Source organism: Lissotriton vulgaris, chromosome 4_1 (genome assembly GCF_964263255.1).
Source record: "Lissotriton vulgaris chromosome 4_1, aLisVul1.2, whole genome shotgun sequence".
NCBI lineage: Eukaryota > Metazoa > Chordata > Amphibia > Caudata > Salamandridae > Lissotriton > Lissotriton vulgaris.
The window spans coordinates 726380452-726408182 of NC_141691.1; the positions used below are offsets into that span (position 1 = coordinate 726380452).

The following is a 27731-nucleotide window of genomic DNA, read 5'->3' on the forward strand; positions in this document are numbered from 1 at the left end:
TGTGGGCAACTGTCTCAGTCAAGATGGTTACCAAGCACACAAAGAACTCAACCATCTATGGCTCCAAATATCATGTTCAACCTCTTACAAGATACAGAAGAAAACAAATTAAACTAAAATGTATAACTACAGTAGGACGCATTCCTTAAAACAGCACTCTGAATATACATACATGTATGCTTTTATATATGTATATATAAATATATATTTATATATATTATACACATATACACATACGTGCGCACTTATATAAAATTACATGTTCACCAATATAAGCACCTGTCCCCAAAATGTTAGGAAGAAAGTTCTATTTTCATTCATACTTGTATTTTATTACCAGTAGTACGTTCCTGCTTAACAACTGTGTCAGCAAGAGGATAAGGCATACTGTTTTCCTTTGAAATGGAAGACTGATTTTTTTTAATTTGCTGAAACAAGTCCACCGGTATGCAGGTCAAAGCTCTTTTTGTGCAGCACCTCCTGTATCCTCCTTGTGCATTTTTGAGGACGAGATTGGTGGCGGCAGATAACACTTGTCCCCTGTCAACTATAGGAGTGCCCGACCATGCTGATGACCAGGTTTACCAGCAGAAGTACTGCAGGACGAGAGCCCTTCTAAAAGTGAAGATGACAGTTACAATCTGGGATTGGAGGGCCAAACGCAGAGGATCTGAAAGGCAAATATTGCCAACAGATTGCTGTTGCTGACTCCAGAGACAAGAACTGATGAATTCAAGCACACTGAACTACTGTCCAGCATAAAGGCTAGCATCATTGCTGTAAGCGAAATCTGCTCACAGTCCACTGCGACCAAAAACAGCATCTCGAGAGCACAACAGCGTTCAGCAATTGTTTTTCCTGGTTTTTGGCATTGGCCAGTTTTGCACAATTACTGCACATAAACCACATCTTTAATACCAGGAACTGGACGAGTGTTCTATTGCACAGCGAACCAAAAGCACTTACAGAGAAATGATGCCCTCTTTTGTGTATCTTTCTGGCATTAAAATTTATATAGTTTACTTCCAGTTATTGGCGGTTGTATTCAAGGGCTATTTTTTCCGGTTCCCAGCTTGAAAAACCAAAAGTGACTAGAACATATGTACATAAACAAGCGTCCGCATACCGACACAAGATGAACATTTTAATGCTTAAACAAAACGTTCGTCTCTACTAAACCCATTAAAATATTGCTTCTCTTTTAAAAAAATCATTTCTCCTCCCAAAAAGTAGGATACCAAAAGATTTAATAAAGTAGTAAGGCACTGAGAAAAATCATAGTCTCTTGCATTATTATACTGAAAGGTTGTGGCACAGCCTCTAATCTGCTATACTCTCCAACAGCCAAGGAAATTGATTGCAAAATGGGATCTCCCAAGCACCTTGGTCTCTGGTCTTGTGCCCCATTTTAGGATTTGCTGTGGAGAATACTGATTTCATGCAGGTTCAATCAGCTCCCCATTGTTCGGAAGCCCTGTCTGCAAAGGCGACAATGTGATTAACAGGAGATTTCTCACGCATCACTAGCTATCCCAGAATGGAACTCCGCTGCCTCTTTTGAGCCAAGCTTCCCCCATGCTGCTTTGTCTTTTGTGATGTCCGCCGCAAACACTCTCTGCCGGTCAGTGCCCATGTTGGCCTCTTTGCTACTTGTTTGAGTGTCTGCTTTCTCCTGTGTACATGAGGAGTCTGTTGCGTTCTCCGTTTGACTTCTTTCAGTTGTTGAATAGTTACTAAGGCTGGGGATGGAGTCACACTCACTCTCGGAGATGGGGTTTGTCCCACTCTGGATAGACTCGTTTTCGCTGTCTTCCTCAAATCGAGAAAGGCCATCCTCTTTATCGTGGCTCTTTGGATCTGTTAGTTTCTGGTGAATACGTTGATGGCGCACCAGGCTGTGTTTCAAAGTGAAGGTCCGTTCACAAGTCTGACACTTGTATGGTCTTTCACCTATAAAAAGATATTAAGAATTAATCATTTTACAAGCTTTATCACGCAAAAAACCCTGATAAAAGCTTCAGTGACTTGCTTTTGTTTAGCACTAAAACCACTCAGCAAGAATATTTTTAAAGGACGTTTTTAAGGAAGCTCAAGTTTGAATCCATTAGCAAAGCACATGAGAGCAAATGCACCACAAAAAGAATTACAGACATCGTATCTATTGAGTATTTTATTTTTTAACAAATTACCTACAACTTAAGAGCCCAGAACCTCAAATTGTGGACAAGAAGAAAAGATTCGATGTCACTAAATCGCTGATGGCTGCTCGTTTGTGCACAATGGCATAAGCAACTCTACGAATAAGCATCTAGTGCAAATTGCTCCACTACTAAAATATATCATCTCCAGAGCCTTACACATTATACAATCTGAAAGAAACTGTACTAGAAAAGTTGGCTGTGATAAAAAAAAGTATTTTCTCAAACATTTATTTATATGCAAATATGTTTTCATTTGTTTGATTTCCATTTATTTTAAGTACTTTGTCTTTTGTTCGGTCTGACAGTTTTGACTTCTGCTTGACCTTTTTTCTTAATTTTCTCACACTTTCTTTAGCACAAGCTCATTGGGTTCCTTTGCTGGCGATCTAGGACAGACTAGATAATAAGTTGCAGTGAAAATGATTAACTAAACTATGGAAACCACATTATGCCAATACACTGTTAGGACGATGTCCTCATTATACAGCAGGCCCAGAACAGTGCAGTACGTTTAGTTCTCAAGATGAGTCCAACAGGTCGCAGCACTGGCTCTCAATTGAAAATTATTTGGTATAAGCTGCAAAGTTTAAAACATTTATTCATAGAACAGCTTCGCCATATTTGCGGGCGAAGGTCTCCCGCTATTTCGGTAAGGACATTGAGGTAAGGCAACCAGGGTATGCCGACAATTCCAAACACCCGCTTCAGATGGAGAGGCAGTCAAAGATTCTTGGTTTTAGGCTAGATCTTAAATCTTGCTTCCAGAAGTCTAAATGAAATTCAACGTAATTCATTATAGGAAAGCAGTCAAAACACATCTGTTTCCCCCTTCCTGGTTCAGTGAAGTGACATGTTTGATTGACATGCCAGTTTTGTGCACAGATACAGTACATAAATAAAATAAGTAAAGAGCGAACAAGAATAGGGTGCATCTTGCCTCCCTAACCCTGAAGCCTGTAGAAGCTAATAAACTGCATGTCTGGAATACTATAGTTTTAGGTTAGCATCTAATGGTAATTTAATTCCATTTGGAAACAGTGCTCAGACAAAAGACTGAATTGCCATTTGCACATTCATTTTTGTTTTTTTGTGGAAGGAGTGCACTATATAGAATGATCTAGAGAGATGTTGCGTGTATAAAGCATGACCTGAAAACATTCGGAATAAACATGAGCGCTTTTCACTTTACAACCTAATTAATCCCATCAAATAAACAGACCACAATAAAAAAAACACTATTTAAAACTTCCTCTGCTACAGCAGACAAGTCTTACTGCGCAATTGATAATAACCACGTGACTGCATTAAAAAATAACAAATGTTAAACTCCCCCCTTTGTCCTGGGCTTTTTCTTGTTACCTGTATGTGAGCGCATGTGCCGTGTCAGATCCTGCAGAGACCAGAAGCGCTTGTTGCACACAGTGCATATTTTCTTCCTTTTGTCTGTCTTCATGGTCCCCTTTGCACCATTCGACTTTAGCTCTTTATCGTCATCACTCTTTTCAGACGTTCGTCGCTCTGAGCTCTCCCCGTCTGAAAAGTTTTCACTTTCCTCGTTCTCCTTCACGGTTGGCTCACAGTCCCCTGACAACTCTTCCACCTTCAGGTCTAAAGGGCTTGCTTCTTCTGGCTTAACTTGACTAGTGCTCCCATCGTCCAGGGGTGCATAAGTCTGCACACTTTTGTCTTCGTCCTCACTACTCTTTCCATCCTTTTTGCTGTCACTCAAGTGCACCTTTTTGTGTCGACCAAGGGTAGCAGCAAATTTGAAGCACTTGCCACAGAATTCACAAATATTTTTCTTCTCTTTCTGAGTGACGCTCCGTGCACTTTGGTGGTTACCAGCCAGTTTGAAGTCCATCAGCTTGCTGGCAAAATTGAAGTCAAGACTTTTGTTGCTGACTGAGTCTTCCTCTGCTTCATCTTTGCAATCATCCATCTGCTCTATTGTGCCATCCTTGCCTCTGTCAGGAGAGTTCCTGTTGAGCCTTGACTGGCTTGCCAACAGCTCTGGCACTTCTGGTTGATTGTCGTCAGTGCATGTCAAGTCCAGTAGATCATTCCCAGGAGGAAGGCCCTCCGCATCAGAGTGGCTGTCTGTATGCAAAAAAGAGAAGCCGTTTCAATTGGTCACAATATACCAAAAACAAAGAGACAAGATTTAGGCTGAAAATCCTTAATTTCACTATGTGTTCTCAAGGTTTCCACTCGGAGGGGGACAGCACTGAAAACTGTTGTACAGCTAGTAGGTGCTTCCCTCCACCAATCACCATGTGGTGTTTAATGAGTCTTTGCTAAGGGTTTCCTCCCACAGCCATGTACAACCAGGAGCAACTTCCTGCATGACGACTCTGAATAGCACTCTGAAAAAAGTCTGTATTAGTCGGATGACTGCCCCAGCCACACCCTACATTAGGTATTCTGCAGTAGGTTGAGGGGATGCAGCCTCTTGACTCATTTATACTGAGGAGTCTTGCAGGAAACCTTGCTTGGAGTTTCATGGCAGCAAGTACTGTCAATGAGAGATGTGGTTGGGGAGGATTCAAAGCTACCCTAAAAGTTTGGGGAAGGGAAGCAACTCTAAATGTTCTTTTTCAATAGCAATGAATTACTTTGAACTGCCCTGCTTTGTATCATGAAATCCTTTGGCAGACTATCTAATGCCATCTTAAAGAATCCTATAAATATTGTTGAACAAGCCACTTTTCAAAGTTTGATAAATGCAGCTAAACATCTACATAAATTAGTATTTCACCTCTGGTTATTTCCTTTGTTTAGTAGGTGAAAGATGAGCACGGTCCCCAAAACCACTTATAGCCTACGTGTCTTCAAGGAGCTGTGTTGTAAAATACTAGCGAGGGGAAGTGTAAACAACAGATCATTAAAAATACTCAAATTAACTATACTCTTTTTAAATACATCAAACGGTCAATTGCATTAAAACCCAACATATTCAAAGTGTGTTCTAAAAAGACAAATTTTGTACGTTCATCTAGTGCCCTTCTTTATGGAGCCTTGGTCAAGAGTCCCGAGTACAGTACCCAAAAAAGGGCAACCGTAATCTATTACTTCATGGAGTAAATGGAGCTTTACGGTGTTAAAAAACGTTTTTAGCAGAGTGTGTTAAAAGGAGAGGGCAGCCTTAATAGCAAAACCCATTTACAGAAAGGTTTAAGTGCACGTAAAGCTCTGATGATTTACTGCCAAACCATTGATATTTGGATGGCATGAGTGACATTTTGGTGGCAAAAGAATTAAACGTTTGGAGCCCAAACTAGGGTAATTTATATTAAAAATATCCTACACATGCAAAGACTGTAAATCCCCGTATTCTGTGGGCTCTGGGAACCCGTCACACAATCCTGTTCTTGAGATCATTAAAGCCCCTGGTGATTTTCTGCAAACTTCTAATGGCCTTGTAACACCTCGCACAATATTTCTATTTAGAGCAGCGCGTTTGACATGGTAATACTAAGTGATGCTGAATGCATAATCTCTGCAAATCATTCATATGAAAATAATAAAAGATAAGCATGTGGGAATATTAGAACTCTCAATTTTCCAGCAAAAGAGTGACAAAACCCTACCAATGTATGTGACACAAGCTACATGTGAAATCAATATGCGGACAACTCATTTTACTGTCAACGTTGAGCAATTAACTGTAAACTGGAACTTCCAAAAACAATAACAGTAGCATGAAATTTCATGTTATAAAGCACAGTGATATTCCGTAACCCCACCAGAAACGAAATCCAGATATTAGAAGAAAACCATCTCAACTAATCTCCTGTCTTAGATTGAATAAATTTCTTTTATGTGTATGTCAACAGCGTTTAACTAAGGAATAGTTTTAAAAAGCTCTTCAGAAGCCTCCACAATAACACAAAACATCTAAAGGCTAATCACCCCTCAACATCATCTAGTCCCCCTACTCTGGGTGGCCCTCTTTGCCAAGGCTTCAGTCCTTGATCCGCAAAGCACATGTTCAATTCATTCACTGTAAACAGATTACCTAAATTGGCCCACTTCACAGATGATAGATCAAAACCATTAGTAAATTACCCAGCAGCAATATATCAGCGATATGAAGCTAGTTCATGAAAAGACACCAGCCACTACTTAACCGAAATTCTGACAGTAGTCAATGACAGACTGGAGTGGATCAAGCGCCAAAAAGAGTCATTGGATCACCATACCCAGTGCCTAGTTGCATAGAAGAAATTTGTAGAGGATGCCGGGGATTGGTGAGAAATTGATGTTAATAAGGCTTAACGCCTCAAGGGGAATTTATTGGAACTTTTGAGTGGTATTCCTGTGCATATCTCTGCTTTAATAACAGAAATGCCATCTTGAAGATTCTGTAGCACTTCTCAATGTGCACTGTATGTCTCTGATGCTCATCAGATCCTTTAGCAATCGAGCATCACTTTAATGCACTGCGGATGACCATGTTTGTTAAAGCAAATCCTAAAGAAAAATAAAGATGCTCCAGAAAAATACAATGGAATATATCCAAGGAAACCGAGCAAGAATAGCTGACTTAGCAGCAAGATGCTGTCTGTCCATCCTCTTCTAGACTAGAAAAGAGATGATCAGCAAGGGAAACGACAGTCCCTATAGAAGTCACTTCTTTGGCCATGAGCTTCAACGTAGGTCAGAACAGCCACATGGCATGAACACCTTCATGACAATTAAAAATGAATTCTGGAGGCCAGTGAAAAGTCAAACAAACCGACACAAAGAAGCAACTCGCCATGGGGAGCACTGAACAATTGAATAGATAAAGATGCAATGAAAACTGAGGTAGGAATGACAATAGGAGACAAAGCGAGATGCAAAGAAGCAAAAGATAAAGGGTAACAAGTTAAAAACACAGGAACCATGTGTTATTGGGGGATGCTAAGAAAGGGAGAAGCAAAAAGGGTCACACAGTCTGTAATATTCAACTCTCTGAATTTCAAGAGTATAAGCATTTTTAGATGACAAGAGAAAACAGAAAATGGTTTGTTGTATTAGTTTTGCGTTGTACATAAAAGAAGGGTTCTTGGGGGGTGTTCGTGTGATACTGTTTTGGCAAATTCCAAAATAAACAAAGTCAGCGTGACAAAATCAGGATGATGAAACTTCATTTCTGAGAACTGCTACAATTATTGATTACTTTTACACAGAAATAGAATGTTTTTGTGGGGAAAGTACACCATGCTTAGGATTGAATCACAGGTCCAGGGAAAAATGCTTATTACAATTCCGAATACAAAATTAATTTTAGTAATAAACAATAAAAAGTAGAGTGGTGGTGCATTAATCTTTATTTTATGTCTACCTTGTCCCAATAGTACAAGAGATGAGGACACAGAGAAAAAAGAAGCAAAGAACTTAGTTAAGGTAAGAAGGAAAAAGTTGTAGGAATGTGGGGAGGGGATGGGGGTGTTTCGAGGTTAATTGGGGAGCCCTCCCTTTAAAACATGGTAAAACAAACTAAACAGAAGAAAATCATTTTTCTCCAAGGAAGACTTTCACCAGGATTGTTTCGTCAATCCAGGGACAGCCATTCTTGAAGAAAAATGTGTTCAATAATTTTATGAAAGTGATTAGTTAGAACCAGTTTCTTTAGCTAAGATTTTCGTTAGTTTCACACCGAGCAGTTCCGGCCAATCAGATAGTACTGCATAAAAATATTCCCAATTATGCACTGTTTTGTAAAACCACTTTTGTTCCTGCCTGAGCCTTGCATTCACAAACATGATTTCAGTTGTCCCAATTCAAACCATCATTGGAATATCACAGAAAAGCCTCCTATATCGTTACATATGAGCAGTTATGCCCAGGACAGTTTGACCGATAAGCCCTCTTCCCTTTCCCATTAGTTCCCCGTACCATAGTAATATGTGGTTTACCCTCCGCTCTTCAGAAGTACCTGAACCGATGTTTGCACAAAAAATACTGCCGATGTCAGGATATACTGTACTATGTAATTGTATGACAAGTGCGGTCTTCGTCCACGGCCCTTCCCCCGTTCCGAAAAGATATGAGATGTTACTTCTACTCTTTATATCTGACCCAACTTATGCACTAAAAATACTGCTGCTATCATGAAGCACTGTAGTTCGTAAGTGAATGCAAGGGCTTGGCTATCAATACTGGAGCAGGTACAGTGACGGCAAGCCCACAGGTACCAGGAGCCCACTGCTGCTGTATTAAGGCTGTATTTTACTTTGCAACTTGCGGTACAATGAGCCCATTTTACTTACTTGCATTAGGGCCCATGACACCACAGCTACACCTCTGAGTAATGGTCAATTGTGGTCTTCAAGGCCCTCCAATAGTGCTTCGCCCAGCTTGAGTGGCTGCCCTTTAAAGTGCCTAGTAAAATGTTTTTCTGTTAAAGTATCCCTGGTAGCAAGTGTGTGCAGTAACAGATTTCCAAGTGTAATCTGTACAGTGATCTTTTGAGTGCAGCTTTCTCCCAAGAAGAGATGTGTAATCCAAATAAAAAAGTGACAATTTATGTCCAGAAGCGTCGTGGATGTTAGATTTTATTACTTGATTTCAGGAGAAATAACCAATAAAGAGAAACCTTATCTTAGGTGATTCTCATAAAGATGATGAAAAAGTAATGTCCCCCGAGCAAAAACTTGCAGCTCATGCATGAGCAAAGGAGGAGGTGATCACGCTTAAAGGAGACTGAAAACACGGTTTCTTACATCAGCTGCTGGTATTGTAACTGGTGCTTACTGTCTCTGTGGCTTGCGCCCAGGGGTAGCGTGCTACACTGTGCGCGTGGGGTGTATATTGCCGGGAGAGCGTTGTTTTTGTATGGAGCCCACGTGGGAAACCTTTCAGATCATGTGTGAGTGACCAGTGGTGCTCTTTTCTTGTCTTAGGACTGATGGGTGAGGGGTATTAAAGATAAATGCAAGTTTACGGTTTATAATATGGTGGCTTTGTGGTTACATCTTAGATGCAGGTGATAGAAGAGAGGTGCACAAGGAGAGGTTCAGCTGCTGTGAAACGGTCTCCGTTATTCAACATAAATCTTAAGCACAAAACGTTTTGCCACATTTTTTTCTATACACAAAATATTTATAAAAACAACAAAAACATTTAGATTTAAAACATAACAGAAGGCCAAACCCCAAATTCCATTGAATGCGATTTATGCAGATGCGAAAAATCGCCTTTTCTGAGCTACATACTATCCTGCTATATCAGAGCAAAGATTTAACGACAGTCACCAAATGAGTAAGTCGTGGTCTTCGCTGCTTTAACTGCCCGACGAATAGTTTACTTTTGGGATCAGGATGGGGGTTTTCAATACAAGTTACATTTAGGATACCGAACAAAGGTTACTAGTGGAAGCAAGAATCCAGAGAGGATCATCGGAGTTTGAAAAACTGTTACACTGGATAGCAAATGCACATCAATCAAAAACTAATGGTCTCCTTAATCATGGTCAATCTGCTAATAACATTTGAGCAAAAAACATAGGAGCAGGTCTGTACATTCCAAAAAACAAACCGTTCCAACAAGCTTTCCTAATAGGACTTGTATCGCTTAACAAAGTGACAGCAAAACAGATTACGATCAAAACCACATGCAGTCTGCAGCACAGGCACTAACTTGGTAACTTTGTATTAGTGCACAAGCTGCAGAATACAGTTTGGAAACTCGGAGTAGCCACAATAGCAGCTCATGGGGTATTTGAAAGCTGCAAATTTAACAAGTGATGCAGACGGAACAATTTCAACAATATCGCAATAATGCCCACAGAACAAGATACTACATCCCCTAAAAAACCACCATAGCCACACAGGAATGCTCTTTCCAACCAAACAATAACTGCCTCCTACTGTGCCTGGGAGGATATAAGTGCCCAGAAAACGGTCCTCATATCTTAAAACAGACTTACAATTAATCTATGTAAAAGTAAAGAGTCAAGGTGGTAGGTCTGATGCTGAGACTCATCTTAAGCAACTAAACACCATCTCGAAGCATGAAAGTAATTCTTAACAACAGTTATAAGAATGAAGGATGTGTAACCCCATATGCTGTCAAATGTTTAGTACTGGTGGGGCCCAACCTTTGGCGGCACTATGTCATGATCTTGCTTTGGTCCTGCTCAGCATAGCTACTTAAAAGACCAACATTCGAGCCTCTTCTCTGAAAGACCTCAGATTTGAAGCACAGAGTGTAGAGCCAGGAACAGAGTGACAAATCATAAGATGGAGGACCTCGAAAAGGAGTGACAAGAAGGAAAGGCAGGAGGAAAGAAGTGAGGACAAAAGCATAGGAGGGAAGGAGAGTCAGACAGATCAACATGGAAAACCTTAACATAAAGATCGATAAACCCTGCTCGTACAGACTGTTGCTACATAACTTTGCATCAGAGAAGACTTCACTCCTTTGTTGCCGTTTAAAGACAGAGTGAACTGGGGAGAAGTACCCCCTTTCCATTCCTCCAAGCCATCCTATTAAGTGTAGCAGGACAAATAGTGCCATGTAAGGGTGCGTGTATGAGTGCTTGAGGGAGATGCACATGTATTGCAAACAGTAAACAATAATGAACATAATGAAACATTTAGCTATAGCCAACACAAGTGTCCTATCATGAGCCTCATCAACGTAATTACACACTGCAGCATGCACATTTACTACCCAACTCACTGCCATTGACCTACACCAGGTCTAAACTCTGCGACGAGACGTTAGGTGTTTTCTGGTGTGCGAAGCCAGCAGTTGAACCTGCATCAGGTTCACTGATTATGTTGTCTGATAGTCTGAACACACTGAAATAACTACCTGTGCTATCCTGAGATCCATCATCACTTTCGTTAGACTGAGGGAGGAGACCATTTCTTCTTAAGGAGAGGTTGGCAACTCCGTGAATGCGTAAGAGGTGGCGTTCGCAGTTAGATTTGGTAGAAAAGTAGGCCTCGCATTTTGCGCAGGGATAGGGCTTCTGACCTGAAGCAAAAAAAAAAAAAAAATGTTTATCTATCTGATGTTAAACTGTTTTAACATACATCTTGGTCAATGTCTAAAACGTGGTGATTAAATTGCTTTCCCCATGAAACTATTCCACCAGAAAGATACGTCAAAGAATTAAAAAAAAAAAACTAGAACTGAAATGTCACACAATAAGGCATGCAGGTAGGCGCAAGTAGAGTCGATGGGACCTCAAACTAATTCCTTGATTTTTACTTGTTCTTCATAAATGGTGATAGACAATATAAAAATTAAAGATGTTTACTGGCGACTTCAGACACATTGACTCAAAGACATTTCAGCTGTGAGGAACATGGATTTATTCCACCAAATGCAACCATTGCAGAAGTCTGAGACAACCGTTCTGAAAGTTTTACAATCTTATATAAAAGAAAACAAACAATGTGGTGGATAAAGAGGTTGAATTAACCACAACCTCTTGGCATTGTGCTGCTTAGCATTCCACTTCATCTTTTTTTAACTGGCTGGGCTTTACAGACATGAACCATAAATGTGCAAATCAGCATTGTCCTGTTCCAAAGGGAAGAGTTCAATGCGACCTGTCTGACCACATCCTCGCTAAAAGAGTGCAGATCAAAGACAGATTTGGTTATAGTTTTTCTCTATCTGGTTGGCACAGTGATAAAAAAACGAAATAGAATGTATTTGAAAAGTTATATAGCACTGGCTAGATGCCACCCAGAGCAATGCCAGTGGTTATGATTGATTCAAGCAATCTGTACACCACATTTCTGACCTTCCCCCAAGGTTGGGTATGTCCATGCAGAGACCGTCTATAGCAGAGTCAAACGAAGCCATGTGCAAGCAAATCCATGCAGAAAAACATGCAGAGTCAAAGAAAGAAAAATCGTCCTGCATTTGTGAGTCAAAATACTTACAAACCCTGAGTGTGAACTGCTTATCAAGGTACTAATATTGGTTAATCTCGTCAACCTACACCGTTGCAAATTTGGCAAATAAAAATATTATAGGTCCTCTGCGAACAGGGCTCTTTAGCACAGCGACTCAGCCATGGTGCACCATACATCATAAATAAAGTGATGCCACCAAAAATTTCAAAATATGCATTGAACATCACACAATCAAGTCACTGTGTGATAGATGAAACACTGCGCCATAGATGAATGACAAGAATTTAATGTGACTGTATGGTGAACAAGGAGAGACACAAAATGTAATTCGTTGTTACAAACTAGAAAGAAATAACCAAGACATCTAGATAGTGCCTCAATTTGAACAGAAATACAGCCTTAATAGGAAAAAAGTTATACATTGGGTCATGAAGTGGGGGATAAATGTCCTCTGGTACAGGAAAGAAAGAAGCAGATGGCCAGCATTTTCTATGAGATTCCTTTGAGCCTGCCTGCCTCTTCCAGAGGTCCAAAGTGTATGATGTTGTTCCTATCAAATCCATATGTAACGGAATCTCATTGGACTCATAAACCAGAGCGCATTCAGGATGTCTCATGAAGCGCTGTGCTGTGCGCAGTGTGTCCATTTTGATCCTGTATTTGTCATTGTGTATGGAGAACGAAGTGTCTTAGAAAGAACGTATACGATACTCAGGTATGGTATGCAGCATTTGATATTCCAATGGGTTACATTACGTAGTCAATCTTAACAAGAGTATTAATAACTAAAAGAACTACTACTACTGCGTCGGTATAAATGGGGAAACTTCCTGATTTAAAAAGTACACATTCCACTTTATTCTGGTCCCAAGCACACTACGCACATTACTCCAGCACAGATGTCTCTTTATAGGCTCACAACAAAACAAAGAATTAATTTCAAGATACCAAGCATTGTGCTCAAGGTCATTCATGGTCAAGCATCATGTTAACTCATCAATCCGCTACTGCAAGAATGACTGACCAGACGGCTAAGGTTAGCTACCCAAAGACCAGGACCTGAACACTCTAGAAGGTAGAAAAGCTCTTTAAGTTGCGCCGCAGATCATTCGATTTTGATGCTTCCTCCCTCTGGAACATGCTTTATTTATCCCTGTGCACTAAAGACCATCTTCTGAAATTCAGAAAAACCCGGACGTATCTCTGAAGACTCTCTTCAGAGATGGAGATACAGCAAACCTTCAGACCTCAAGTAATGCAATTCAAATGGGCCTTCCATGCTCTTCTTCCACACTCTTGCACAAGCCCCTATAACAGTTATATTCGCCATCATTGCATGACAAGCCATCTGACACCTTCTCTGGAAAGCCCTTCCGCACCTTCTTAAATGTACTCCAAAGCAGCATGCTATAGTTTCTCCAGAATTATAACTGGTAGTTGTGCATTTAACTGTCTAACATATCCAACTGCATTTAGACTAATCTACCTGGTTTTTTTTAGTTTTTTTTAAAGCATTTTCCTAAGCACGTTTGCCAAAAACATATGCAGGGAAAAAAACACAACAAAGGTATTTAGTGTAACACAAATTAAAGGTATATTAAGTAATAGATTCTCCTTACAAATGCTGAAGGCACAATTCTGTCAACCTGAGCTAAAAAAATGACAAAAATATATATTAATCTTCTTGTGACTGATTTTTAGATATTACATTCTTTGGGAACAATGTCAGGAAAGAGGCAATAGAAAACATCTCCATGGTAGAAGGTAAAGTTACCAACTTGCTTAACGGATTGTTGAATTTTGAACTATCCAAAATACAATAAAGTATTAGTTATACAGAATCATTTCATTGTGTTATTCTCCCAACAACGTTTGGAAGTAGGACAAGGGAACGTAGCTAATAATTAACTAGGGTGCACGAGTTGCACAGCTTACTTTTGGGTCAGCAGTTTATAATAAATATTAGTTTTGAGTGCCGGCCATTAAGAAAGGCAACTACAGGGCTGAGCAGCTTGTAGGTGGTATCGTTATTATCTTCAAAACTGACTCCCCACTGTAGGATGGAGTTCTGTAAACATACAGAACTGTGGTCTTAACCCCTTCGCTGCGGTGGCAATTCCGCCGCAGTGCTAGGGGGGAGGGGGGGCCGAGCGGCGCTCGCATGCTCGTGACGGAGCCGCTCCGTCACAAGCCTCGGTTGAGCTGTGCTCGTGACGGAGCGGTTCCGTCATGGCCCCGCCCGCTCAATAGAACGCGCCGCGCAGGCGCGGCGGCAGGGCCATGACGGAACCGCTCCGTCATGAGCACAGCTCAGCCGATGCTCATGACGGAGCGGCTCCGTCATGAGCATGGGAGGGGTTAATAGCCTGCTGATCTTGCCCCAATTGTGGTTGAAAATCTCGCTGGTGTTCTGATTCGCCCTTATTTTCAATACGCATGGTACTGCCCATCCTGTTACTAGAGCCAGTGGCAGACACTGATGAACTGTTCTCTTTCGTAGGGGTTGCCATTCATTTTTAGGTCAAGTCTATTAGACTGTGCATGAGCGGTCTGTTACGAGGCTTTTAGTGGCATTGGTAGGCTTTCCTTGTCTTTCTTTTGGCTGCTTCCTATTCATGTCCCAGACTGTCAACCTTGTGTTTGTCCCTCTCATGGAGTGCTGCCTCTACCATGAGTGTATGTCTGGTGATTATGCTTTAAGTTTCTTTTTTTTCTTTTTGAGCAAACAGTCACAGAAAATGCATGTGTTTTCAAGCCGTCTCCCTCATGTACCTCTTTTGCTGCTAGCTGTCCCCATGTGCTTCTCTCAAATGCCTTACCTGTTGTGCATCTGCACACCTCTATACAATGTGTTGTTTTCGTGTCGCCCGCACCTCCCCAGGTTGCTATAGACCCCTTGCTGCGTCTTACTCACCCCTGCTCCTTTACTTCCTCTCCCCTCATATAATGTAAAAAAAAAACACATTTAAAGCACCACTTTTGCAATTTTTTTTAGTTAGCGATCCAACTTGGATCTGTGAAAAAAAAAAAGCATCATCATTTTGCAGGTTTGTCCAAACATGCTGCGCACGCCTACAAAATGAGATGGGTGGTTGCATAAACGTTTTTTTTTTTTTTTACTTTAGCCACACTGAATAGCTTAAAGAATGCTCAGCAACTGGTTAAAACCATAGGTAAAGCCAATAGATGGCAAAGGTGAGACATATTGGCTTTGCTAATGCTTGTTGTTATCTGCGGTAAGCGGCTGCGAATCCTGGGGCAGTTGCTTTTTTCGCAGATCTGTTTGCGAGCAGTAGGCAAAATACTAGGCCAAAACATGCGGATATCGCTTTCTGCAGCGAGAAAAAGTAAGAATACAAGTGCTCGTGAATCCTGAGAGTAGTGCAAAGTTCCAGCAAAGAGAGTTGCAGGTGTTTGAGCAACATAAGGTCATGGGGTGAGGACCTCACGTTCAGATTGGGTGGATGGAGAATAGAAGGGACCTACTCGATCTATGACGACGGGTGACAACTGCATTTAGCAGTTTGGCTGTTACCCAGCAGACGAACTCAAAGTTTTAGGAAGCCCTCCTCCAGTTTTGTAGCCTCTTTTGCAAGCAAAAGGATCTATTCTGCTAGTGAGTTTGATAAATGAGCACTCAAATAGGACAGAAAGACATAATGCAACACGTCAGCGATAAGTCTAACGAGGTTACAAGTGGGTACAAGCTCTCAGGAACATACATTACAAAAATCCTTGACACTGGGTACTTGCATCATTGCACTCTGTGCTACTGACAGGATCAGCAGGTTCTTGTCCTGTGGTCCGGGGAATCCTAATGTCCCTGATACCTACTCGGCTCCATGACTGCTTAAAAAATGTAATATCAACAGATTAATAAGGTGTGTATAAATTAAGAGGCAAAATGTAAACAATACCATTTTAAACGTTCTGTAAATATGAAGGAATTTGATACTGGAGGCTAAAAATGATGTCTTCAGATGGATTCGTGAGAGCACGGTATGTGTGTCAAACATTAAACTGAATAAGAAAAACTCTAACCTTCCAATTAAGACTTGGTATTTTTATATTAGTTTATATATTAAATATTTCATCATGTGTACTTATTTGATGAATGCTTGTTTATGTATTTTTGTGTATTATTTTTCAGTTCAAAGCATCGAAATTAGTTAGGCACGGGTTCAATAATGACTCACGGGGTTTCTCGGGTCCAATAATGATTGTGGGGGTCCCCGGATTCCAGTGATAATTAAGTGTGGGTCCAAGGTAGTCAATAGGTTAAGAACCACCGGACAAGAGTGCTTCCCTGCTCAGATGCAACACGCTTTGGTTTAGAAAAGATTGGCACTGCCCAACATTTGACATTTCTAGTTGACTTTACAGAACTGTTAAAAACAGGTGTGAATGGAGTGACAAGGTGACTTATCACCGTCAAAGAGAGGGACAGAAGAACAACAAAGGCTGAAGAGGATGAAAGACCGAACAGACAAGCGAAACAGGAGGAGGATGCGAGGAGTGGAATCAGAGGAGGACAGACAAGGAAAGCCGGCATGTACAGACGGGCAGAAGGAGGGAGAGAAAAATAAGCAAAATGCAGTGCAAGCGTTAAAGCATGCTGATTTAAAGGCAGGAAGAGTGCTTCAGGTGGCAGTTGCTCCATGATGAAGGCCCATGGAATCAGCAAATCCAAGGAGTCGAGGAGAGAGGGATACCAGAGCCGCCCGGCCAGAGACGGATATAGAACTGAACATGCTTCTAAATAAAGCTGCCTGCACCACCAAGTCGCAGACCATCCATCACTGAAAACAAGGCTAAGCGGCACAAGGTTGTAGTGCCGCGCCTTGTGTCCCCGGGTTTGTCATGACCTCTATACACCACGCGGCCACTGGTGTTCAGCCAAGTTTCACTTACACCACTCAAACATACCATTTCTATACTTCCATAAGGTCATGATCTGCTCTTTTAATGTGCTTAAAATGAAGACCTCTGTCAAAACTAGCAAATCAGTTTGCACTGTGAATGAACTAAAAATTGTCCGTAGCCTATAATTTCTCAATAACCAAACTGAGGAATTTTAGCACTTTGAGTGTTCTAAACAAGTGTCTAATTGAAAAATAAATCAGAAAAATTCAGACGATCCATGAATGATATCAAGATGCAACAGAGATCGATTTGGGTGAATTAAAGCTTGCACTAATAAAATGTAGGGGGAAGACTAAAAGGCACGGGCTTCCGCGTAAGTGTCAAATAAGCACAGTTAAGGAATCCTGCGCCTTCCTGTTTGAACGTGCAGATATTGATACATTTAATAGCACCGCACCATTATCGATGCACCAGTTCTCCTGTTGCAGTCACACAGTTACAGCAGTGGATGTTAACATACACCTCCATCTGAGCCACGCCAGGACAGTTGCATCTTTTCAGAAATATTAATACTCAGGCATTTAAGGATAAGCAATGTAGTAGGTGTACTTGAAAACATGAGGAAATTCTCAGCAACAATGAGTTTGCAAATAAAAAACGTTATTTTCTTCCATGGGAAAAATTATTTCCAAGTGAGGAAACTTCTTCCCTAAAATTCCCCGCCAAGTGATGGGGAGTTCGCTCCTGATTCAACCATCTCTAGGAACTTAACCTGGCCTTTGACAAGAGTAAACTTCCAACCACATTTTGGATATTGGTTCATTCTAGCAGAAATGTACGTATATCATTATGACCTCATCCTATAATTAGAATGTTGTAGCTACCAGAAACGATTCAAGCCTCTTTTTATATCAAACACCACTTTACACATTAACTAAGATGTTTAGAATTCTTGCTGACACAGAAGAATGTAATAATAAAAAAATCAACAAGGTTACCATAGTCTTAACAAGGCATTCCATGCAAAGCATGCATAACAAAAAACACAATAAATCACTTATTTAATACTTACTTTTCTTCTATTTAAAAATACGTGCTTCCCCTTGCCAACAATCTTTTAAGTTTACCAAAACATACAAAGGAACCAACCAACCCAAATTTCGAGCACGTACAGAACACATAAAAATAGATAACTACCCTCATTGAGAATGAAAATAAAATAATGTAGAGCTTTATCTCGTTCTACATCATAGCAGGAGTGAGCAGGCAAATGTGTGTAGCTCTTCTGGAGCTCCATTTTAGTAGAAATGGTTGACGTTGTCTGTGTTGTGCATGGGAGCTTCCAGCAAAAGGTAGCAACAGCTGACTTATGGGTAGATTAAGAACTCTTGTGGATGCATGGTTGATATAGCCAGTAGACTAGTAACATTTAAAAAGAGGGGTACAGGTGCCACTTCTCCAAAAGCTCTCCCATGTGTCAGTCTCAACAGACATTACTGTGGTGGACCTACCTGGATGGGGACATCCACTTGGTGCAAAGACTTTTCAGAGGGGTGAGGCCACACATTTTCTGCCACGGTTCCCTGTTCATATAACTATTATTTTGTAATAAAGGTATTTAGACAAGCTAACTGTTAAAAAGAAACAAAACTGGCAACCTCTTTGCACTGTCAAAACAGGATTGGGTTGATATAATTCACCGTTACACACTGGATATATACTCCTGCAGACGTCAAACATTTAAGACAAAGCCTACTAGCACAATAAACCTACCTGTGTGAGTGAGCATATGTCGCTGCATGGAGCTTGCCCAAGGAAAGACTCTAGGGCAGTACGGGCAGGTGATTTTTTGCAGGGAGTTGGAGTAGGAGTTCCTCTTTCCTCTTAGCAGCTTATCTTCCGCTGTTTCCCTTTCGTCCTCACTTGTCCCAATTTGCTCAGCTTCTTCTTTCACATCTTGTGTGGACTGCAGGTAGGGGCTGAACTTGTTAGTGTCTGTGTTTGCCAGCATCTTCTCTATGCTTGCAAACTCACCACTTGATTCCAAGTCAACAGCCGGGGCCTTGGGCTTATTTTTTGTCCCTTTCTTTCTGCCTCTTCTTTTAGGCGCTCCCTCCACAGAGATTTCTGAAGAGGCCTTCTCAGTTACTTTTGAAGGACAGCCCAAGTCAGGGGTGGGCTCACAAGGCTTTGTAACATCTTGTTGCATGGGTGGTACAGGTCCCTGTTTTGATTTGGACATCACCTGCTTTTCCAAGACACTTGAACAGCTGGCTGCTGGGGGGCGAGAGTCAGGAATCTCAGTTTTTAGCAAGGCTGGCGCTGAGGAGACAGAAGAAATGATTTGTGCAATTGAAGCCAGTGGAGGCAGTTCTCGGGTTTGGGGAGGCTTTGGTAAAAGAAGAGGTGGCTTGGGCCTTAAAGGACGGAGTATTGAAGAGTTTGAAAGGAGAGCAGGAGATATAACTGGAACAGTCAAATGCAGAGGAGTTTTTATTGGCTTGGAATGTATGAAGGACGTGTGATTGTTGACAGCATTACTTTCACTAAAAGCTAGAGAAGACTGATTACCATTGCAGAGATGGTCAACAGGCTCGGGAGCTTGATCTGATTGATTGGCTTCACGCGGAACACTGTCTTTTTCCTTTTTAAGGTTCTTAGGGATGGACAGATCTATTGGCTCCATAGAAGAGTCGTCAGGAATTTGAGGAGGGGAAATATACAGGTTCTCTTGTTTCACTTGGGAGATACCAAGATTCTTGTTCTTTTTGGAGAAGTCTAAGGGTTCATCTAGATCTACGGGAAAGCTGCTTACTGGTTCAAGTTTAATCTGGTAGTGAGACAGAGACCCATGCATAAATCCATTCTGTGAATCAAAGAACTTAGGAGTTGGTTTGCGATCCAGGTAAGTGCTGACCTCTGACAGCGTGGACTCAGGTTGTCTAATGTCCACAGACAGAATGTGTTTCTCGATTTCCCGCTCCTGTATATGGAGATGCTGTTTGAGGATGTGGTGAATACAGTTTCGTTTTGCTGAAAATGCTGTGCCGCATTCTTTGCATTCAAAAGGTTTCTTCTTCTGTAAGCCAGTGTGTGTTCTAAGGTGAATACGAAGCGCTCGATAGTGTTTCAAGTCGTCACCACAGTACTTGCATACAGTGTCCGGAGAGCACATTGCATCAACCAGGTCTGTTGTATTACTTGTGACATATTCAATGTTTTTCTCAATGTCCTTCCTGGTGACCTTCAGGTGTTTTTTACGCAGGTGTCGTTCACAATTGGCTTTCACAGTGAATGGATAGTGGCAAATTTTACAGATATAAGGTCGTTCGCCACTGTGTGTCCTCAAATGCCGAATCAGTGCAGCCTTGTCAGCGGCAATGTAGTCACAGATGTTGCACTGATAAGGAGAGATGCCCAAGTGTGACCGCATGTGAGCTCTCAAGACTCCAGAGAAGTTAAATATCTGGTCACAAAAACGACATGGATACAGGACTTTCTTTGTTGCAGGAGTTTTTTTGTTTGCTGCTCCATCAATGGTGTTTTTAAGGCCCACTTCTGGGATTTCTTTATCTTTTTTCCTTTCTAAATCCAAAGGCAAACCTGATTCGGTCAATTTATCCTGTTCCAATTGCAACTTCATTTCAATCTGGTGTATGGAATTAACTGTACGCTGGACAGATAACTGAGCAGACGTATTAGGCTGTGTTGCAGATCTGGACTGTGGAACTAGGGAACTGCATGCATAGTCTGCTGTGCTGCTGTTCTGCCTCACCAATGGAGGCATGGGAAGGTTTGGGCTGATGCAGCCTGGGGAAGCCTGCTGGATATTGACCAGTGGATCAGGCGTAGAGGCTGCAGCAAGCATCCGAGGAGTAACTGGTGGCTTTGGCTTGAGGACAGGGACATGCTTGAGAAGGGAATGGGAGGCAGTCGCGGAGGAAGTGGAAAGCACTGGAAGACTAATCTGAGATGGTGCAGAGGAAGCCATCTTCAAAATCTGCTGAATGTCTGCCAGCTCTGCAGAGAAGGGCTTGACTACAATACTGCTGTCAGGATGAATGATGAATCCCTTTTGGAAAGGCTGAAGGGATAGGAGCTTTACGTGGTCTTTTGTAGGCTGGAAGACGGAGAAAGCCCTACCCGCAGACGGAGAGTCCACTGGAGGTAGGTTCTCCATGCTGGTGCTGCGGGGTTCCTGAGGTAGGTTGCTCTTCAGTGTTTCGAGCCATATTCCTTGGAAGTCATCCTGGACAGGATCCTCATGTTGAACTTGCTTCGTCTCTTTGGTCAGTTGTAAGCCCAAGGATGACATGAAGGCCGTTTGATCTTGATCTTCAGCAGCTGGGCTCTTCGTGTCTGCAGTGAGAGTTTCACTTCCCTGATCCTCTTTGTGGGTTTTCATGTGTAGTTTGAGTGCCGACGGCATGGGAAACGCTTTGTTACAGATCTCGCAGACAAAACTATGAAATTCACTGATGCACCTTCTCAGATTTGTTTCACACCAGACCTGGATCCATAAACACAAGAAAAAGAAGTAAGAAACATTTTAGCTGACCCAGAGAACTAGCAGAAATAAACGATGTAGAACAACATTTCGAAAAGAAAATACAAACCATTTTACTAAATGACAATGCCTCCACTACATGAGCAAATGAGTCATTTGTGAATTTAAAAATAAACACTTTTGGAGCGCTGAGGGGATGTAGTTCTGATAAATTAGATCTAGTTACCATGAAATTCATACTAAAATCAATAAACCAGATGAAAGAAATGTCTCAAAAGTTTTACAAGTGCGGCACACATTATAAACAGGGGGCACGTCTAGATGCATCTATTAAGATACACTGATTTGAGAAGACCGAATGAGTGAGCAAGGTACATGGAATTGTGAGACTTCAGTCAGGGACATGGTACTCTCCCTAAAGAGTTAATTTTCTGCTTTCCTTTACTGAGACAGTTATCCAAGGTCAGAGAACTGGAGGAATATACAGCCGAGTGTGGACAATGGAGAATAAATAAAGGAGTCCCTCAAGATGCCCTTTACTTTCGATCAAACTCTTTCTTTTTGGCAGGGGAGGGGGAGCGAGTTATTCCGTGCTATTAAAATTCAGTTTTCTTTTAAAAGTATTTTTTTATGATTGTTATATGCCTAAACGGAGATAGAAGTGTTGATTGATGTCTACATTTGTGTAGTCTCGTATTGCTATCACCGTAACAAAATAAGAACACAATAGTTTAAAATGTTTGAAAAAAATAAATTTTTCATTTTCCAACATCCGTAGGTTCATTTAGGGTTTGGCGACACTGAAGAGTTGATGTAATTCTGTTGTTCTTCCATACCGCCAAATTAATGGTTCTCCCGCTTGATTTAGAGTTGGGGTAACTGCCCATGTTTCCGCCAGTGGAGCATCAGCAGCCACCGATGGTAGAAACCTGGACTCGCTGGTATTTCCACCAAAGCACGAGCGTGGCACAGTGTCAGCTGCCCTGCCATATGTAGTACAAGAGGATCCCCGTGGATTTTCCAAACACGGTGTCATGTGTGGCAGAGCTATTCTAGTCAGTGAAAACCAATGGGCCTGACACACGAGGGAGAAGACACCTTGTGAATTGGGCAATCAATGTTTTCGTTTTTCTTGTCTAACTCTTGCTTCGTAAGCTGGTTTCATATACAGAATGCCAAGTACAGCCAAACATTAACAGCACCCACTTGGCATTCTCCTCTACATTCAGTACATCCGCTGCACAGTGGAAGCACCGTAGGCTTAGAGATCACTGCCACGCAGGTGTGGAGCTCCAACTTTGGTGGGCAGTCCTCCACCAGGGGAGTAGAGGCCCGGGCCTCCGCTGACCTGACGGGCCACTGTTGCGCTTAAAGGGGTTTCAATTGTTTTTAAGTTGCAGATAGACTGCTGTCTTCTGTCAATGCATTTCCATGCATTGAGAAGGGCGCCTCAGTTTTCCCCTATTAAAGTACCAGAAAAGAAGAGTGAGTAGAACGTGGAGGGAGACCACTGGACTATGTTTTCAACAAGCAAGTGTTTATTTGGATAAAAAGCACATCTTTAAATATTACATTGACCGCAGGTTGAGGTTGGTCAAATTGTCCTTACTAGGTTAAAAAAAAAAGCTTTGACGTATTCCACGGCCCTTTTCATAATTCTCCAAAAACGGTGCAACATAATAACGATACAAGAAAATTTACAATTTACACTTGCACATCTCAATTCTCTAGCTCACAAATATTGCAAGGTAACAATTTGAGCAGCAGCCTGTGATGTGCTTACCTGAGAAATAATGGGAAATTTCCGACACGAGAAGTCCATGAAGGCCAAATCGTTGAAACCTGCTGGGATTGCGGGATTATTCTGGATGAAAGGCTTTCCCGAAGGGTCTCGTGGAATCTGCTTGTGAATGACCGCATTGTGGCGGATCAAGCCCCGATGTGTGCGGAAGGTGATGCAACACGTATCACACCTGCAAAGGAAAAAGCCATTCAAAAGGAGTTTTTACCAATGACAGATGAAAAAGATGGAGAGCAAGAGAAAGAAACAAAGGAGAGACTCCCTCTGGCCTGACATCTGTTGCCCCCACCCCATCTTTACTGGAGTCTCCCAGACATGTAGATTGTACACAATCTCCAAGTCTTCGTCACAAATCACTATCATTCTAGCCTCAGGTGAATACATTTTCTTCAACATGTTCCTTGTCTCTCAAAATCCTCACTCTTCCTACCCTTGAAGGCAGAAAAAGTCATCCAGGAAGTTATAACATTTCGTAAAATATATAATAAACCTAAAAACCTTGTGTTGCTACCTTATATTACCATCCAGGGACTCTGACATCTATAAAGGAAAACAAGAGCCCTTAAAGGACATTGCAAAACCACAACGCATGATCATCTGGTGTTTCTTTCACATTATTGAAGTTGTGATTTTGTGAGACTGGGCTTTAAATCAGGAAGAGTGCCTACTAAAAATAAACACCTCTGACACCCAAATTATGAATGTTCCAATTTTTTTAACGAGCTTTCATGACGAACCAATAGATGTCAGGATTATGCACAACATGTGGCTTTACATAAGATTACTCTTCAAAAGTGTCAAATTATTTCTAAACTTGAATTTAAAATATTATATATATATATATATATATATATATATATATATATATATATATATATATATATATATACACACGCAGATGAAATAAACATGTTTTGACATCTATACGAAAAGTATAACTTCACCCTATATTTACAAGTCTTCTCAACAGGAGTCGATGTCAGGATTTAGACTTTATCTCTGCTTTTCATTTTGCTGATAGCAAATGGCGAGCAGGAAATGTGCAAATGGTTTTATGTGAACCTTCCTCTTGTAAGCAACAGAATTCACAACGTGAAAAAAACAGAACACTTTCTGTACAGTGTCAAGCAGCAGTGTTGGAACTAGCGCTCTACTTGAAGCACACGCACCGTAAAACGCAAAACAAAAGGTCACACAAATTGAAATGTGGGCCTCTTGTGTGCCAAGTGGAGCAACAAGAATTTCCAGTCCTGAGCTAGCAGGTGCTTGCTGTGGAGATGGCTCCGAGACGCAGCGTGAAAAAAGCACCAGCTGTTAAAAATGTGGACTCGAAACTCAATAAAAATAACTAATTCCTGCGAGATGAAGAAATAGACGTCAACCTGTGGTAAATGGTGTGAATAAAATGCAGCACCCCACTATAAAATACAGTTATTTGTTATATATTGTGGACCGTCACGAGCCAGCATTCTGGAGTAGGAGCGGCAATGTGATAATACCAGTTTAATATCTACTCGATCACATTCGCTAATCCGTTTTCTTATCCAATAGCACTCAGCACCTGGAATTGTAGGCCTAAGCGGATGCTGAGGAATAGAGAAACAAGTCACAGAATTCACAGCAGCATTGGCTACGAAGTCCGGAATGGCTGAAGGGTACACACGTAAAATGGGCAACTTCCATTGCCCTCAGGTAGCATTACAAACACTAAATGGTTCACGATGAGTTGAGCAAGTGGTTCATTCAGGCAACCTCAATTCCAAGATAAAAGTGGAAAGGAGTGAGGATAAGTAACCAGCTTAGTGTACGCCTTTCTTTTCGTCCACGGTGCCAGACTGCAAACAAACTGAACTTTCCACTCTTGTCATGTGTGAGAAGCTCATCCATTTTCTGGCTGTTTCTATTCATTTTGGCCCTTGTGATGCGGCATTTAGGATGTTCCAGGAAAGCACAGAACACCCAGAAATCCAAATCCAAAACAACTTGACATCACTTCAGTAGCCAACATCAGAAAAGCTTTAATTAGGGAGATTTGCAAACTCCTACTTATAAAGGCAAAAAAAAACCTACAAGGCCCAGCGTGCAAAGTGCTGTCAGAAAGAAAGCGACAATCGTGGGCTTGGTAACATGGGCTCACTTGCCACTCACAATAGGTTCCATTCCTTTATACCTTTCACTACCTTTCATAGCAAGCAGACTGGAAACCTCTAGAAGAAAGTGGACAGCCCCTTCAAACTCTGCCTGTGCTTCAAGTCCCAACCGTGCAAGTATGCTACAGTTTCCTTCTACGAATGTGGGCCAGCGCCATTCACATGCGGAGCAAAGAAAGAGCTTGGTTTGCTTGGTAGAGAATGATGGTGAATTGGGTGACCGCATGGGTGCTCATGAGTAAAATTCTCACAGGGATGAAATCCTCGGTCTCCTGTCAGACAACAAAATTAGCCTCAGTGCTTATAAGGAAACTCCTGTTTATAAACTCTAAGAGGCACCCTCTCCGAAGCAGCTGTGCCCATCCCACCCCAGCACGGTAGCTCCGGAGATGCCCTACCAATACATTTTAACTTCTGGTAGCCAAGTGTGCAACCCATTCTGTAAACACTGCCTAAATGCAAGCTAGGAAGGGTGACCACTATAGCCTCGTCGCCCAATGCTGTGCCCTGCCTAATTGATCACTTGCATCAAGCATCCTATGCCTAGTAAACTTCAGCAAATACTGGGGAAATTATGGAGTAAGGCAAATTATAGGGTCCTTATCTATTACACTATTCTAAATCTTTTACTACTCTAGTATCAACACTCAACATCCCTGGGTAACTCAGAGCACTCATGATACATAAGGCTGGCTTTCACTTAAAGAACCAAGATGGAAAACATGCACACAAAAAAAGAATTGGAAGCAAGGTTGCATGTGCCAAGACAGTGTACCGAGATGCTACAAGAGGGACGTGCAACATGTCCTCGTTTCACAGATTTCAGAACTGCCAAGGCACGGTTTCCAGCAGTGGACAAGGGTGCCAACAGCAAGAACCGGGGAGAACGCTATCAATCGAGTATTGTAATTTCCAGAAGCCAAATACTGGTGCTCTTATACGCGAATGAAGCGGTGCTGCTTGCCGGCACCCCGAGGGGCCTGCAAAGCCTGCTAGATGGATTTGTGAAATTCATGGACACCTTGGGGTTGGCAGTGAACTTCAACAAGTCCTTTGTGATGTTGGCAGGTCCCAAACCCTGTAAGAGGTTTGTGTATAAAATTGGGAACCACCAACTGGAAACGACTCCCTCTTTTACTTACCTGGGGTTGCTTTTAGATGGTGCACTCAATTTTAGACCCTTAGTTGAGGAACGATGTACAAAACTAATCTCCACAAATGATGCCATATTGAATTATGGCCGAAGGCTGGGCCGGTGGTCCCCAGAACAGGTCATGAACCTGTATGGTTCGATCTCCTGGTCTGAAGCCACTTATGGCTCGGAAGTCTGGGGTTATGTCAACACAAAGCAATTGCAGCTGGTGGAAACTAAATTTATGCGTAGGATCCTAAAGGTCCCCCAGAGTTCCCCAGCCGTAATTGCACACATGGAACTAGGGAGACCCTTTCTAGAGGATGAACTCAATTTAAGACCGATTATGGCCTGGCTAAAAATCTGGGCCAACCCAGAGGCAGATTTAACTAGGCAAATTCTGACAGATTGCCTGTCCAGGGACAAGGGACTACAAATACCTTGGCTTAATTATGTTAAGGTAACCCTGGAGGGCATTGACCAGAGGGATCTTTTTATTAATCCTAGCTCTATTGTATCTTCTGATAAACGGAAAATTAAATCGTTGTTGATGGACCAATTCTCCACTTTTAGAACAAAACGGGAGATGTTAAAACATACTGTAATTGTCTATAGTTCCATCAAGAATATAGAGGGCATGGAGCCATACCTTTATGTGATGTAAAATGCCCAGGATAGGCATTTAATGACCCTTTTTAGGCTCAATCTTTTACCTCATATACTGGCAGATCCACCAGGTTTTACACGGACGATTGTGCAGAAGGGTGCCTGCGGCTGCGACAACTTGTCTCCGCAGGACACCCTTCATTTTGTACTTCTGTGTCCTTTTTTTTAAAGACCCTAGACGTAGATTCCTGGTAGAGCTTCTAAAAAAAGAGAAGTTATGTCACGCTAAAATGGCCTTATTGTTTTTACAAAGAGCACAGGACCCATGGTCACTTTGTTGTATCATGAATTTCATTAGGACTGCTGTAAAGTAAAGAAACTCAAGAGGGGAGGGCTCTTGAAGGGACCCTTGTAGTGTATACTGTTCACATGATTGCATATTTAAACCCGCGATAGTCTTATTTATTGTAATGTAATTCTTTTTTTTAAACCTGTATATATGTGTACTTTTATGATGTTTTTTAACTATCGAATAAAGAATTACTGACTGACTATTGTAATTTCCAGAAGTTAATATTCAAACAAGTGGAACTGTTTTGCAAACATCCACC

General features: G+C 41.6%; 1 protein-coding gene across 6 annotated transcripts in view; it reads right to left on the bottom strand.

Moving 5' to 3' along the window:
* Positions 1-310: 310 nt before the first annotated feature.
* Positions 311-27731, bottom strand: part of RREB1 (ras responsive element binding protein 1) — a 166066-nt gene continuing 138645 nt past the window's right edge. For 4 of the 6 annotated variants that reach the window (XM_086965022.1, XM_086965024.1, XM_086965025.1 and 1 more), the window contains 5 exons: positions 23215-23404; positions 18698-21434; positions 11004-11168; positions 3561-4298; positions 311-1950 (listed from right to left, as the gene is read on the bottom strand). In XM_086965022.1, coding sequence (XP_086821148.1) covers positions 1514-1950; positions 3561-4298; positions 11004-11168; positions 18698-21434; positions 23215-23404 — 4267 coding nt within the window. In that variant the 3' untranslated portion in view covers positions 311-1513. The remainder of the gene's footprint in view (positions 1951-3560; positions 4299-11003; positions 11169-18697; positions 21435-23214; positions 23405-27731) is intronic. The other 2 variants (XM_086965026.1, XM_086965027.1) reach the window with 1 other exon arrangement.